General features: G+C 40.2%; 3 protein-coding genes across 10 annotated transcripts in view; 1 reads left to right on the top strand and 2 right to left on the bottom strand.

Moving 5' to 3' along the window:
* Positions 1–17: 17 nt before the first annotated feature.
* On the bottom strand, positions 18–4,669 carry rmnd1 (required for meiotic nuclear division 1 homolog). Of its 2 annotated transcripts, none has more exons than XM_063500175.1 (12): positions 4,590–4,669; positions 3,822–4,245; positions 3,629–3,734; positions 3,476–3,551; positions 2,041–2,080; positions 1,842–1,942; positions 1,654–1,760; positions 1,499–1,563; positions 1,285–1,361; positions 990–1,110; positions 785–901; positions 18–659 (listed from the first exon to the last, which is right to left on the bottom strand). In XM_063500175.1, exons 2-12 carry the CDS (start codon positions 4,215–4,217, stop codon positions 627–629), a joined length of 1,239 nt encoding a protein of 412 aa, XP_063356245.1. In that variant the 5' UTR covers positions 4,218–4,245; positions 4,590–4,669; the 3' UTR covers positions 18–626. The 2 variants fall into 2 exon arrangements, with proteins under 2 accessions (XP_063356245.1, XP_063356246.1); XM_063500176.1 differs by having other exon boundaries at positions 4,537–4,640.
* A 539-nt stretch (positions 4,670–5,208) lies between these two features.
* Positions 5,209–8,172, top strand: ccdc170 (coiled-coil domain containing 170). The gene is made up of 8 exons (XM_063497747.1): positions 5,209–5,226; positions 5,387–5,560; positions 5,763–6,053; positions 6,426–6,626; positions 6,718–6,891; positions 7,043–7,285; positions 7,535–7,738; positions 7,921–8,172. Exons 1-8 carry the CDS (start codon positions 5,209–5,211, stop codon positions 8,170–8,172), a joined length of 1,557 nt encoding a protein of 518 aa, XP_063353817.1.
* Positions 8,173–9,231: 1,059 nt separating this feature from the next.
* Positions 9,232–15,021, bottom strand: part of syne1b (spectrin repeat containing, nuclear envelope 1b) — a 74,385-nt gene continuing 68,595 nt past the window's right edge. For 6 of the 7 annotated variants that reach the window (XM_063497174.1, XM_063497172.1, XM_063497177.1 and 3 more), the window contains 7 exons: positions 14,784–14,995; positions 14,393–14,593; positions 14,149–14,277; positions 13,825–14,037; positions 13,060–13,152; positions 12,115–12,173; positions 9,232–9,475 (listed from right to left, as the gene is read on the bottom strand). In XM_063497174.1, the coding sequence (XP_063353244.1) occupies positions 9,232–9,475; positions 12,115–12,173; positions 13,060–13,152; positions 13,825–14,037; positions 14,149–14,277; positions 14,393–14,593; positions 14,784–14,995 (1,151 nt within the window). The remainder of the gene's footprint in view (positions 9,476–12,114; positions 12,174–13,059; positions 13,153–13,824; positions 14,038–14,148; positions 14,278–14,392; positions 14,594–14,783; positions 14,996–15,021) is intronic. The other variant, XM_063497179.1, reaches the window with a different exon arrangement.

Below are 15,021 nucleotides of genomic sequence, written 5' to 3'. Positions count from 1 at the left end.
AACATCCAAACACTGAAGCTTGGAAATATTGAACATAAATACTTTATTCCCATCTTTTTATAACAGCGTTACAGTTGGTGTTTGCGACTCAGTAAATCTGGATGTATTTCTACATCTTTTTTCCCCCCTTTCTTTTTTAAATCAGCTGCAAGATCAGTGTCAAGATGTGGGAGTCCCCGCCTTCCCATGCAAATAAGACCTTTCAAAAATGTGTCTTTGACACTGACAAGAAAACATAAATGCTTTCACATGACGTAAAAAGAAAATTAAGAACATAAAGACAAAAAACGTCCCAAAACATAAAGGTCAGATCATCACAAAAGATTAAAAATCTTCTTTTTTTGCCTACTTTGATTTTTCTTTGTTTTTTTCACAGTAATAAAGAACAAATGTGTGTAAAATACTCCCCCCGCCCTCAGCCAAGATCCTCAGCAACAATTTGTGAAATTCTTGATTTAAAAATAATTCATGGTTTTCAGAAAGTTGCTGATGTAACACATGAAGAGTAAACACATTCAGCGTTATCTAGGTCCCCTTCACGACTCAGTGCCTTCGCACAGTGCAGCATTCTTCTTTCATAGCTGCTTGTGCCCTTTTTAGAGTTGTTGTAGCTTCAGAGGAGCAGTTTAGAAGATCATTTTTGCGAGTTCAAACATAACCTACAAGAGAAACAAATGAGATGTACTCATTATTAAACATCTCCCTGTTTTTTTTTTAAAGCATGAATAAAGGTTTGTTTTAAAAATGCTGCATTCTTTGAGGCTTCTTGCTTGACCTCTTTTACCTCAATCGTAATCAGGATGACTATCATCCACTCCAACCTCAAGCTGTGCTTCTCACTCAGGTGGCTCCTCATCAAGTCTGTCAGCTGCGTGCAATGTTCCAGCTTCTCATTCACAACCTAAAATGAGATAGATTATGAAGCTACATGGGCAAAAAAATGAATGAGTGTTAACACAAAGACCCAGCAGCGATGGTTTATCCTTTACATTGACTCTGCGGTTGATGCTGAGGAACTGGCACGTCTTATCGTAGAGTTTTTCTAGGTTTTCTCTGTCCCAGTAGAAATCAGGCGTGAGGAGGAGGTCAGATCTCAGGTTTATACAGTGTCTGTCAAAGCAGAGTGTAAATAAAAATACTAAAGTACGGTAATACTAGAAAAGGAAACAAACAGCAGTTTTTGCATTTAGAAATAACATGTACAATTACACAAAACTCAAGCTGTATTACTTGCTCATAAATAGTGTATACAAAAATAGAAAGGCTGTACTTTCCTGAATTTACCTTAATGTGAAAAGCTCTCCTATCTTCTGCATAACCTCTGCAGAGGACAACTTGACTCTTTTCCCAGACTTGAGTGTCTGGGTGGGAAAGGAAAAAAAATTAGCATGCTGCCATTAGCATTTTAGAAAAATACCTCTCACGTGCATCTTCTAACACACAGACAACCATTATAAATAATCAATTATTCATTCTTGCTGTTAAGTGTCCACTGTACCTCTGGAATTGATTGAATTGACTCTACAAAGTTGTCTAATGCTACCTCCCATATTGCCAACTTCACTGGAAAAGAAAGCAAAGGGAGAAAGTTAGCAGTGTTCACAGGAAACAAACACATTTTTTATGATTCAGACTTGAAATACAGCTTCTCACCAGACAAACAAAGTGCATTTGAAAATGCAAATTTCTCCAAAACAGCTTCCTCTTGATCCATATCATCACTCAGAATAAAGTTGCCACGCTCAAGCTTTGTATTTCCCCTGAGGTGGAAAAATGTGTCTGTTTAGAAACGTTACAGAGTCTGAAAGTACTAACAAAACAAAGCATGAGGCTCATCGTACTCTCCCACAGTGTAGTTAATTTCCTCGTTTTCCCAGTGGACTAACGCTACTTCATAAGGCTGGATCTCATGGTGTTCCAGGATTCTCAAAATGTTTTTCATCTGTAAAGAGTGAGGGGAAATTACAGAGTTTAACAATAGTATAGTAGAAAAGTGAACTGGAAATTAGATTAATTGCATTAATGGTAATGTTTGCTTACCGTTTTCTCCTCGACATTCCAGAAAACTACTGAGCCTTCTCTAAAAATTTAGGAAGTGAGACAAGTCAGTGTTTAACCCTTCCTCTCATGTTACAAAACAAACTATTGGTCCAAGGAAATCATGAGGCAAGCAGTCAAACAAGAACTCAAGAGCTGAACAAAACAACTTTTAAACTTAGAAACTTTAGACTGAGATCAGGCAATATGGGGCCAAAGAAAAAAGCAGCAGTACTAAAGAAGTATTAGTAACTACACTGCTGAAAAACGTTAAAGGAATGCTTGATTGTCAGCGTATAACAAAAAAGTCAGCTAAACTTCAGGCATATCAACCTGTCAGTTAGAAAGCATAAACTATTAAGACTCAGTTTCACCTGCTCTGGTGCAAATCGAAGGGACAACAGGTGCAGGGGGAGACAACAACAAGACAACCCCCCAAAAAGGGAATGGTTGCCACAGACTGTTGCTATCTCCTTGTCCTTACTACCACTAGTAACATGAGACACTATCACCATCTCAGCCGGGTTGCACAAATAGTCCAACTCCTCCAGGATGGCAAATCCATACGTGCCATGGCAACAAAGTTTGCGTCTCTCAGCACAATCTCAAGAGTGTGGTGGAGATACCACAGTGAGAGCTGGACAGGGCTGTAAAAGGGCATCAACCCACCAGCAGGACCAGTATCTGCTCCTTTGTGAGAGGAAGAACGGGAGGTGGCCTACAAAACCTCACGCGCATGATTTAAATCAAACTGTCAGAAACAGACTCCATGAGGGTGGCATGAGGGGCTGACATCCATCAGTGGGACCTGTGTTCACATACAAGCACCATGCAGATCGAATAGCATTCACTAGAGATCAACAAAACCAAAAGGTCCATCAGTGGCGCTCCATTCTCTTTACAGATGAGAGCAAATTCACACTGAGCATATGTGGCAGGTAAGAGTCTGGAGATGCTGTGGTGAACGTTAAGCTGCATGCAACATCCAGCATGAATGGTTTAGCAGGAGGTCAGTGATTGTCTGAGGAGGCATATCCTTGGAGGATTACATAGATCTTCACAACCTTCCGCGACTGCTTAGACACAATGCAGTGGGACCTGGATTCCTTGCCTCACGTGGCAAGAGCGTCAACAATTAAAAAAGGCACCACTGCCACTGATTAGCCTCGTGTAATCCAGACCCGAATCCAATCGACAATCTCAGCAATTGCATGTTTAGATTTGTGTGTGCATCTGATGCTGAGAAATAGATCACTGATATAGGCATACAGGCAAACCAAGGTACGCCTGTATCACCGAGTACTGACCAAACCAAATATCAATAATCCCCAAATTAAGCCATATTTTTGACAACGTTTGAACAGAACTGACCTTTCTACAACAAAATAATACCATTAATATTGGAGACAAAGTCTAAACCAAAGCGCGTCAGCATTACCTGAAGAAGAAGATTTGTGCATTGTCATCTGGTTTTGCAGCCATGTCTGTGCTTATCACCAGAACATTCGAGGCATCTGAAAATAAAACATGACGATCTTGAAAGCCATCACTAATAATCTAATGCACAGCTGTATGACCTTTTCACTCATACCTCTGGGCAAATCTATCTCATGGAAGCCGTGGTTTATCAAGTCGTGAGAAAGTGTGGGCAAATGATACTGATCTGCTGTTGCAAAAGCAATGCACTGCATCATATCCTATGGAGACAAACAATTGAATCAACACATAAAACAATACCAGGCACAGCTAAATAAAACATTTCACTACACTAAAGGGTAAATCACCTTGTCTTCACTGAGGGAAGGCTGGTTGGCTCTGGATGGCTGCTTCGTCCGTGGTCCCTTGGGTGCCCTTTTCCCAGGCACTGTGGCTGGTTTCAAACCTGGTTTCAACACTGACTTTACGAGGTTGGTTGAATACAAACTTGTTTGTCCTCTTGCACAGTTTGAAAGTCTCCCAGGGTCAGTCAAAAACCCACTGCTAAGACTTTTACATCCACTCAAAGCAGGCAAAGAAACATGTCTTTTCTGCTCGTGCTGCTGATGAATAGAGTTTAAATGGCAGGTCCTGGAAAAGCTCCACGGAGCACAGTGAGTCCTGGCAGAAGTTAAAACGCAGCCTGATATGCTCCCTGCATGCAGCTGGGCTCCCAGTCTGGACCACAACGTCCGGAGAAGCATCTTCCATTCACACTCACCTACAGGTAACCTGCAACCAAACGAAAGTGCCTTTAGGTGACTGGAACCACAGAACTATTTTAAACAACCACATCAACTTAGCTAACGGACGTATAGTTATATTGTTACACGTTAAATCTAAAGTATAGACAACAACAGTAATCAAAAGTGCATCAGCAAGCAAAACACTCGTATATCCTGCAAACTAATTAGGATAATACATTCAGCAGTACTGCGGCTCCATGCCTGGAGCTAACTTCTGTATACATGCCAGCCGCAGACAATTCAGTGAGTAGAAAACGTCAGGAGTTTCTTCGCTTACCAGGTTAGAAAAAACAAAATACGGTGTTAAATTAATTCACAAATTCCAGCTACCTTCAGTGTTTGCAGTCTTGCATACATTCACAGGCGGCGTGTTTGTTCCCCGTCGCTTGTTTCCTGCTCGAAGTGACGCAATAGAAGTAGTCACATTATGCTCTCAGCTCTGACTTGAAGGTAGAGCGTTTCCATTATAAGCTGAACTGTATTACTAAAACTTCAAAACACAGCAGGAAGTACCTTACAAATACTCAGTCGTTTATATTTAGACGAACTCGATCAGTTTATGAGTGGAAAATTTCCGGTAAGTGAAGCTCATACTGGGGTTGAGCAGAAGGGCTACCTGAAAGTCTAAGCTCAGGGCTAATGTGGTGCAAAGCTAATGACCTTCACATTGTCGCCCGTTCAGCGTGACTTTGGATTTTTTATGCTATTGTATTAATTAAGAAATTAATCTTTCTAAAGTAAACTAAATTAAACTAAAATAAAATAAAATAAAATAAAATAAAATAAAATAAAATAAAATTCCACCAACTTGATAAACGAGATGATGCCTGACAGGCTCAGCTATAGCGCCCCCTTCTGACTGAACCTGTGTTTGTTGTTGCCAGGAGACTTCTTAAAACAGAGGCAACATCTACTTAAAGTTCACTTCTCACCTCTCTTATTGGGAATTATGGAAAACTCTAACGAGGTAGGACTTAAAATATTTTAAATGTCTACTGAATTCAGTCACAGTGGGGGGGTGGGGGGGAGAAACTAAATTGATTCCTATGTTGGCAACTTTTAAAAATAGATTTAAAAAAGCATTTAATAACTATTTAGTACCTTTCTTCAACCTCTGTAATTAACAGTGCAATGAGAAGGAGAGGCTGAAGATGAGGGTTGCTGTTTTAGAAGAGAGTGTGAAGTCCAGTGAGGTGGAGTGCAAAGCCAGCAGAGAGACGGTGCTGAGGCTGGTGGCAGAGCTGGACCAAGAGAGGAGGAAGGCTGCAAGCAGTGTAGCAGCACTTGATTCACTCAAAGTGGTATATACACAACTTAAAAGAGCAGTTACTTTACAGTACAAGATTTCAGATGTCTGGACGGCTTAACCCACGAACTAAAGGATTTAGTAGCGTTGTGTAAAAAGTACTGATTTCTGTATGAAATTGTTAATTTAAAGATTTTATTACCTTAGGAGTAAATGCTAAAATTGCCCTATTGTTGTGGTGTTTGTATGTCATTTAGGAGCTTGATGGTCTGGCTGTTGGGAGAAGAAGTGTCGAGATGGAGAAGCAGACCCTAACTGAAAGACTTGAGGCCAGTAAGAGAGTGATAGAGGCAGCCAGGCGAGAGTCACGCTGTCTGGAGAACCAGGTGGAGGAGCTTGAAAGAAGGACCCAAGAAGCTGAGGGCAAGCTGCAGGCATTCTTGGAAAAGTTGGTCGGCCTCCTGGAGAAGAAGTGTGAGGACGTCATCCTGCCCACGGAGAGAGATGTGCTACAGACACTGGATAACCTCTGCAATAAGGTGAGGAACGTTGGGATTTCCAACAAAAAATGTTTAAAAGCTGCTTTAAAGCTAAATTTGTTCTCCAAGGTACAAATGTGGCTCCAGCCAAACAACACATTTGCTGACAATTATAAATCACATTGTATTTTAGTTATTAGGATTACTTTTTGTTAATCGGTATATGTCATGAATGATCAGTTACCTGTGTAAAACGAAACATACCGGTTGATTTTTATTTTATTTTTTTACCAATAAGCATGCAAGTAGCACTTTAATCTCAATACTTGCAATACAGCTTCCTGTTCCATCTGTCAAGGACTTAGTCCAGCTGTAAGATGAAAAGGAGTATGCACACAATAGTTTATGTTACCACTCATTTTCACTATGCTGGTCTTTCAGAGCTTGCCAGAGGTGGAAATGAGGCTGTGTTGTGTTTCTGAAAAGCTGAGTGAGCAGACAGAGCTTCATCACAGTGCACAACAGAGGGCTCAGCTTGCAGAGCAGCAAGTCCAAGACCTTAGGGGAAGACTGCAATGTCTGGAGGCCGAACTGCTGACAGCAGACATGCATCGTGACCGATTGCAACACAGCAAACAGGATGTGAGTAAAGTCATGTGACTAAGCATATAAGTTACAGATACAGGTTGGTATAGCGACACATTCCTATGATTTGTCTCTTTTTTTTTAACAGTATGAGGAATTCTTGGAACAGCTGTCCAAGACGATGAAGGTTGAGGACTTTGACATTGATCTTGACTTCGAAATGAAGCTAAAATTCATTCTGTCACGTGCCGAACAACTTGTTAGACAAGAGGGAACTGCTTTAGTTGAGAGTAAAAGTCTGACTTACAGCTTACAACGGAAGGTAGTTTTTTTGTTTGTTTTTTGTTTTTATTATTCACAAGTTTATACAAGTGGAGAGTGGTGCTGAACAAGCAGATAATTTACCTCTAAATGCACAAATGCAGCTTAAAAAAATGTATACAGTTGATTTAAAATATTCCCATTCCCTGTAGTTGAAATCACAGAAGGACCAAATAGAGAGCAAAGGACTCCACATCCAACTACTGAGGAAAAAGGTTTCAGAGCTGGAGGAGGAGAAGAGGACCCGATCAGCATTGGCTGCGGAACAAAATGATGCACAACTACAGGCTGCGAGGCTGCAGAAAAAACTGGAGCGTCTTCAAAGTGAACTGAAAGCAACCAAGCTTTCCAACACTGAGCTCAAGGGCCAGCTCTCCCATACCAGCGAGCTCAAGGTAGAGGGGAGAAGGGTTTGGGCCCAAATTCACTCCAGAGGGATTTTCACTTCATAATGTTTTGTGTATTTGTGTTAATTTTGGGGCATGGGTTGGTGGGTCATTAAATCATATGCATATGCAATCAATGCATACTTTCAAAGTATCAGAGTATCTTAGATTAATAATTTGACATAATTAAATAAAGTCACTCTTGTTTTACTAAAACCCGACGCTCACTCGAGTCTCTGCTGTGCCTAAAATGCCAAGCTGAAAGTCGCGCAACAGACTCAGACCATGCAGGAGCAGAAAAAGAAGCTGGATCTGGTGGCGGGTGAGAAGGCAAAGGTGGAGAAAAAGCTGAGCACAGTTAGCTCAGACCTGCAAAGCCAAGAGAAGAAGACAAGAGGCGACCTACAGGAACTCCTTACCCTCAGACAGAGCCTGGCTCAGCTGTCTGAGAGGCACAGAGAGGTAAGAGTCAGACGACAAATAGGAAAACTTGTTTACCATGCTTTCATCCACATCTCATGACCTTGCACAGCAGATGTTTGTTAGCGGTCACACAGCTCATTTAATGTTGTTTGTTAATATAAATAAAAGAAAGGTCACAAGATTTCTGAAAACTTTTGAACCAGGTAAGTTTCTTTTTTCAGTTGGTGGATTTCCGCATGCTGGTTTCTCAAACGTTGGGCCTGGATGCCACAGCGTTGGCTCTTCCAAATTATGAAATCATCAAATTACTTGAAACCCTTCTTCATGGCCATTGTCACCGTCACCACCTTCATCATCATGTTAACATACCCCAGCACTGCTCTACTCACCAGAGACCTCACCTGCAACAAGTCCAAGAACTATCCGATGGCTCCAACCTGGATGTTACCACCTGTAGATCTCACGAAACTTAAAATCTATTCACTCCATTCACACCAAAAATAAGTTGAAATGTTGAGAAATAGTGGAGATATTAATTACTTTTGAAACACAAAATAACAATTTAAAAGTTTTCTTTTATATTTGTGTTTTCATGGGGAGATCAATATAAGTATGATGCACAAAGGGTGAAATATTAAAAATGCAAACTCACAAATAAAATGACAACTTTTAGAATGAAGGTTTGGCATTCATTGTTTTTGAGAGTCGCATATACATACATTTCTCATATTTTTTCTTTTTGCATTATATACATATGTTAAATAACTCTCGACTGTTATACATTTGATACTGAACTCACAGTCTTACAAAATATGCAATAATTCTATTGGTCATATTTCTCAATCTTAAAGACATATTTCATATCTTGAAAAAATAAAACAGCAGAATGTATAAAGAGCATGGATGACTGTTAAAGGTTAAACTCCTGCGTTGCGTCTGACTTGGATATTAAATTCACTTGACTTGGCTTAAATGACTCTTGCATGAATCAATGTGGTTCAAGTTAAAAATGGACCGATTACCACAGACACAACGATGGATGTAAGTAAGTAAAAGCAAAGATTAAAACTGCATGCCAAAATACAGGTAAAAAAATAATTGCAATGTAAGATATATTAAATGTATTTGCTGTTTACAAACTTTTAGTTACAAGCAAATTCACAGGCTATATATCAGCATTTAACTTTGGTGCCATCGGCTTGAGAGAAGTTACGTCATGTTTACACCACTGAGTCGACACGTCGTTTATCCAGCAGATGTCCATTGTGGGCAGAAACCTCCAGATCCGTTACACCAAAAATGCAAATTAACTGACACAGCATTACACAGAGTAACATAGTGAGATGCTTGATCCTATGTGCTACACACAAAGATATTAACTGTAGATGGCAGCTGTTATTCTGCAGTAAAAATGGACGAGCAGGATTTGTTTTTGCTCCCAACGTGATTAACCGTTTCAAGGATATCAACATGAATCCCACTAAGGTCATTCTGGCTCAAGAATACTAAACATAAGTGGTTTTTACGTCCATCTAGACTGGAGGCGGTCCGTTGGTGTAGCTCAGCATCGGGTAGAAGGAATGAGCAAAGTTGTTGGACTGAGCACAGTAGTCCTCCTCAGACATTGGCAGCAGAAAGGCAAAAACCACTAACAGGAGCAGGAAGAGCTGGAGAGGCAGTGCGACCCAGAAGACGCGCCACAGAAACGAGGACCTACGAGATGATTGTGTCTCCGAGTCAGAAGGGAAGAAAGCGGATCCAGCGTCGCTGTGAGGCCTGCTCACACACACACAAGCATTCACAGGATTAGTCAAACACAACTATGGATTATAGACTTTTAAAATCTCCTTCTCATCTGCACTACTGCAAATGTGTTTCCAAAAAGACTGTGGCCTGAATGTATACAAAAGCAGAATGCAATGGATTTTAAATCATTTAAACCCAACCTAAATTAATTATCAATTAAAGGTTTTTTTTAATTAATGAAAAGAATTGGCAGACCTATGTCTAAATTTCCAGTTACTTTTCTTAATTTCAAGCTTGAGCTAATCAGTCGAAATTTTCAGACAATAACCCGAAATTTTGACTTTAAAATGATTTTTTCAGTGACAGAAACAAGCTTCCATACAAAACATGTAACATGCTGGAACAGAGTTCTTTAAATTATAACTTATACTATAGTCTAACCAATCAAAGTCTGATTTTCTTCATGGAAATGACGGATAGTTGGTCCTTTGGCATAAAGAGAACATGAGCCAACATCTATTATATGATAATAACAGTAGATGTAGCTTTTATAACTTGACCATCTGTGAAGAAAGATACAGGATAAATAAAAAAAGATAAATGCAGGTTTTGAAGCAACACATGCTGCCATCTAGATATCAGCTAGCCTTGTTTATTTTAGCAAAACCATAGTCTCTGTAGTAGAGAGAGTTTGGGTGATACCCGCTAAAAACTCTTGATCACAATTATAAACATGCCCTGCACCACCAATTTGAAACATGAGGCTGCTTTCAAAATTGGCTGAACATATATAAAAACATAGAACAGAATATTTTATAAATCAAATTACTTGCATTTCATCATTTGATTTCTTTATATTAAATATAATTGAGTTTAAATGATCATTGCATTTTTATTTTATTTACATTTTGCACATACTCCCGTCTTTGTTGGAAACACGGTTGTACTTTCACAGCTATATAATCCACCAATCTTACACGTACAAAACTGCTTCTCTTTGCTACAGAAATAGTAAAAATTACAAACAAATTAAATTAGTCTAATCCAATAAACAAACTTCCCTTTAAAAATTATCCTAATTTAATATCCTTCTCTCCACACTCTTCACTGTTTTAATGTTGCCTGCATAGTTTCAATCCAAATAAGATCTCAGTCCAGCGACAGTGGAACTGCATGGCAGTGTGTTAATGTAAGCACCATGCTGTGTTTGAAAGACATTGCCAACACAGGGTAAAGCAATGTTAGACAATGTTTAACATTGTGATCTACATGCTGACTGAGACTGGGATGGATAAACACAAGTACGAATACGGTCACAAAACAGTTTTCACGGCATACATTCTGCAATCCTGTGCCAGACAAAGACATGTAATACGAGAGCTTGCATTTCTTTGCAAAAGGCGTTAGAGTAAAAGGCAAACGGCATGCTGCAAGTAACAGCTGAATTTGAGAATACTCTCTTTATTCATATAACGATGGAGTCTTTGAAAGTTTGTGTCCTGTTAAAAAATGCAAAGCAAACGGAGGCGGGGAAGAGCACGGCAATTAGAAAACAGCATCTTTGACCCTGGTAGTTAGCTGAGCTTTCTTAAATCAACAGTTTGGGAAATCCAGTTCACTTTCTAGATTTAGAGTTAGATGAGATGACTGAAATCCCTTTGTGAATTAAGATGTTAAGATGAAGCTGGGAGAGAGCCTAGTTTAGCATGGACACTGGGAGGAGGAGGAAAGAGCCAGACACGCTAGCTGTTTCCAACTGCTTCCAGGTCTAAAAAAGAAACATAAATAAATAAGCGAATTCACAAAATGTCATACTATGAGTAGTAGTGTATCATTTTTCTGTCACCATCACCCTCAGTAAAACTGTCTTCTTATAGCCTCAAAAAGTTAGAAGACACGGTCAGTTGAAAGCAGTAATATAGGGGTTTACATATGTATGTATTGTAAAAAATAAAGTGTTCAGAATGTATTTAAATTGAGACAAATCAAGGCTGCTTTGCTCTCTAAATGTATTTTTCCCTCAATCCCAGAATGCATGAACAAAGTGACTCGAGCTGCCCTGTGTTTTTACCGAAAGTGCCCCTTTACCATTTCCCAAATGGAGACCTGAGAGGCAAGACTCACAGATGACAGACTGAGGGGGGGAGATGGTGGATACTCAGTGAGATAGCAGCAGCAAAGGGAGAAGAAATGTAACACACAAGAGAGAGAAAGCGCAAGAGAGGAAGAGAGCGGCCTTTGCATTGTTCATTGCAGACATTTACTGGCTCGGCAATTTGAGAGCAAAAGGGTGTGTGTGTGCTCAGTATCAGCGAAGAAGTTAGATATAGAGAAATATTTGTGTTATTCATAAGAAACGCCCTCTGGTTAGCAATATTAAGCAGCCAAGGACATTGGCAGAGAGGAGGCCTTGCACCTTTCCTTGTGAAACTCCTGTCTCGGATGCGTGGGCTACCACTCACCTGATCGCCTAGCCTACACAGAGCATCTAGACTTACAGAAGATGATGGAATTCATTATCATGAGCTGCTACTCTGGCACGAGCATTAAAAGCTGAAATTCTGAATATTTGTTTCATTTCAAAGCTGAAATCAACTGATCTCCAAGTGCATCATGGGCTGCTGAGTTCCATTATCTTCTGGGTGTGCTAGAAACCAACAGAAAGGTACCTGTGGTGTGGACTGCTCACAGAGGGTCCAGGCTGTGACAGACTACATTTGCCCCGTTGCTGTTTGCAATGAACAGGGGGGGGAGGTAAAAGAAAGAAAGTATGTTTAAGTCCAGGCAAATCAAGACAAAGCTATTGATGAAAAGAAAACCCAAAATGAAAGAAGAGCAGCAACAAAATCATACGTGAAAGTGACTGATTTTGTAACCTGTTATAATAAGGAATCTGGCTCTTCACAGCGCACAACTACTTTGAATTGCTTCAGCTTGGGAGTGCAATAAAGGGACTGCTACAATTATGCAATGTGATGCATGAATCTCTTTGGAACAAGGACATTTAGTAACATACACATAGTATAAGCAGGGACATGCTTATTTGGACTGATGTACAGTTGATTAATGAGAAAATAATGCTTTCTCATTGCTGTTGTTGATGCCATGCTTGCTCATTAAACCAACAACAAGTTCTATGCTACACTTGAAATTAAGCAGTTGCACAATAGCCAGTAATCCTAGCTATAATACTACGAGGATCGAAACGTATCTACAGTGAAAAGAAATTTAAGGGAAGTCTGAGAAAAAGAAAAGGGTTTCAGAAATACTGAAAGAGAAAAAGAAACAAACTGGGCAGAGCTAAAAAGCCTGCCAAGAAAAGGAAGGAAGAAGTAGAAAAGTTAGAAAGGAGGAAATCTCAGGAGACTGTCTGGAGATTGACAACATGCAAGAAGAGTAAAAGGCTGGAAAAAAGTTCAAAATCCAGAGGGAGGGAGCGTAACGCTGGTTGTGGAGGTGGAGAAAGATTTGAAGAGAGTGAGGAGAGATCTTGGAATGACAGGGGTGAATCTGGCCTTCACTGGGGCATTTGGGGCATTTACTCTATGTGTCTTAGGGGTTTCCAAACACTTGGTTCTCATATAGCAGCATGTACAGGTAGGGATAAACATTACCGATCGTCTGTGACTGGGAGTACTCCTTCCTGATACAGGACTGAGGGAGCCAGACGTGTCCAGCTCATCGGCAGACGACCAAGAGGAAAGATCCTGATGTTGGAAACAATCACAGATACAAAGAGAGACAAAGCAGGTGAGAGTTAAGCAAACAGTGACCCCTTTTCTAAATGTGGCCACAGACTACACAGAGTGGTTGGCAGGTGATTAGTACTTAAAAAAATCTAAATGAAGGACACAGCCAAACAATATAATCCACTCAAGTAAAATTAAGTGCATCCTGTGCTGAAACAATCATTTATTTGCAAATATGATATTTTTTATTCAGTGTAAAAATATGCTCCACATGAGAGCTATAACTAAAAATGTGAAATGATTACACTCGTACAAGATTCGGGCAAATTGCACCATCACAAGTTTACTCCCCACCTTTGCTAATATTGCACATTAATGGTGTGAGTAACACATTTGTGACTAATGAAGTATCACTGGAGATGAACCTGTGAATTTTCAGCCTGTCTGCGTTTCACAGTTCTTTCTTTTTTGAGCATTTTTCGAGATTATAGTCAAATTTATTTATTTATTTATTTATTTATTACAAAAACCACTTTAAACTTGAAAATTCTGTTTTAAAAAAATCTGATGATGGAAAAAATTGAAAATGTTTCTGTCAAATGCTTTTTGACTTTTTAAATGCAGGTGAATATAAAAGAAAAGACGTGTTCAGGTAACACATGACAGGTACACAAGTGACTGAGGCTCTACCTGTTGACTGCTTGTGATGTCCAGAATCTTGGCCAGCTCTCTGAGGTCTCGGGTTACTTCCTTTAGCAGGAGTTTTAGGCGGTTTCCTATGACGTGAACCTTCTCCTTAGCCTCCAAGCAATCACTGCCCTGCGAGTTGACCAGCAACTGGAGGGACATGTCTTGTAGTGAAGCAACTTTAAGCTGTGAGTCTAGCAGCTCCTGGCGGATTTGCTGGAGAGAAAATTTAAGAGATACATTCAAAAAAGAAACCTTTTACAGAGTGGATTTATGGAAGTAACATGGAAAGACACACTTAAGTTTAAGAGTGCGACAGTTTGGTACCGTGAGTGTTTTGTGATGCTCATGGAGAGTGTCACTGTCCTGGATCGGATCAATGGGAACCACCTCATTCCTCCTCCGATCGATGTTTTCCAACCAGAGCAGCAGACCGTGACTCATCTCATGAAATTCCTATTGATCAGATGGAATTTGGGAAGGTGAAGACCCAACTAGCATATCATAGAAGGATATTCGTACTCATGAGCAAGTCGATCTGTTCAAACAGTCCGACTTGATCAGCACTCACTTGACACTGCATCAGAGCTTCCTGTAATGAAGACCTCCATTCCTCCAGCGCGCTGCCGAGTTTATCCCAGTGGTTGTTCATGTCTTTCAGTTTGGCTTGTAGCTCTCGGGACTCATCTGTCTCTGAATGCAGAAACTCCGCACTGCACAAGTTGATGGAAAGCACTATAGCTTTGCGCTTGTCATACGCCTTCTGCAGCTCCTGTAGACAAACACGCATGTCCATGGTGACGTACAAGTAATGCAAAAAATTCCCAATTTGATGAGAAAACAAGGAAACAGTAGGAATAAAGACTGTAAGGTATATATTTATAAGTATTCAAGTAAGAAAATAACAAGCAGAGTAATAAAAAAGTTAAAAATAGGGACTTTACTACTAAAAAAAACTGTACCTTGAGCTTTTTGATACGCAGCTCAATCGTCTGGATGTCCGTGCCGAGCTCCAGTCTACGCTGCTGCTCCAGCTCTTCCTCTGTCTCTCCCAGCCAAGTCAAGATTTTGTTCAGGTCAGAGTTCAGCTGCTGCCACTGCTGCTCGTTCTGCTTTGTTCTCATCTCCTTGCTGAGGTCCTGAGCCTGCAGGAGCTCCCAGCGCTCAATCACTCCTAGATTGACGGATGTGAGACCAAAA

Source organism: Pelmatolapia mariae, linkage group LG16_19, assembly GCF_036321145.2.
Source record: "Pelmatolapia mariae isolate MD_Pm_ZW linkage group LG16_19, Pm_UMD_F_2, whole genome shotgun sequence".
NCBI classification, from domain to species: domain Eukaryota; kingdom Metazoa; phylum Chordata; class Actinopteri; order Cichliformes; family Cichlidae; genus Pelmatolapia; species Pelmatolapia mariae.
The sequence above is the reverse complement of the archived record's forward strand: the minus strand, read 5'-3'. Positions and strand labels throughout refer to the sequence as shown.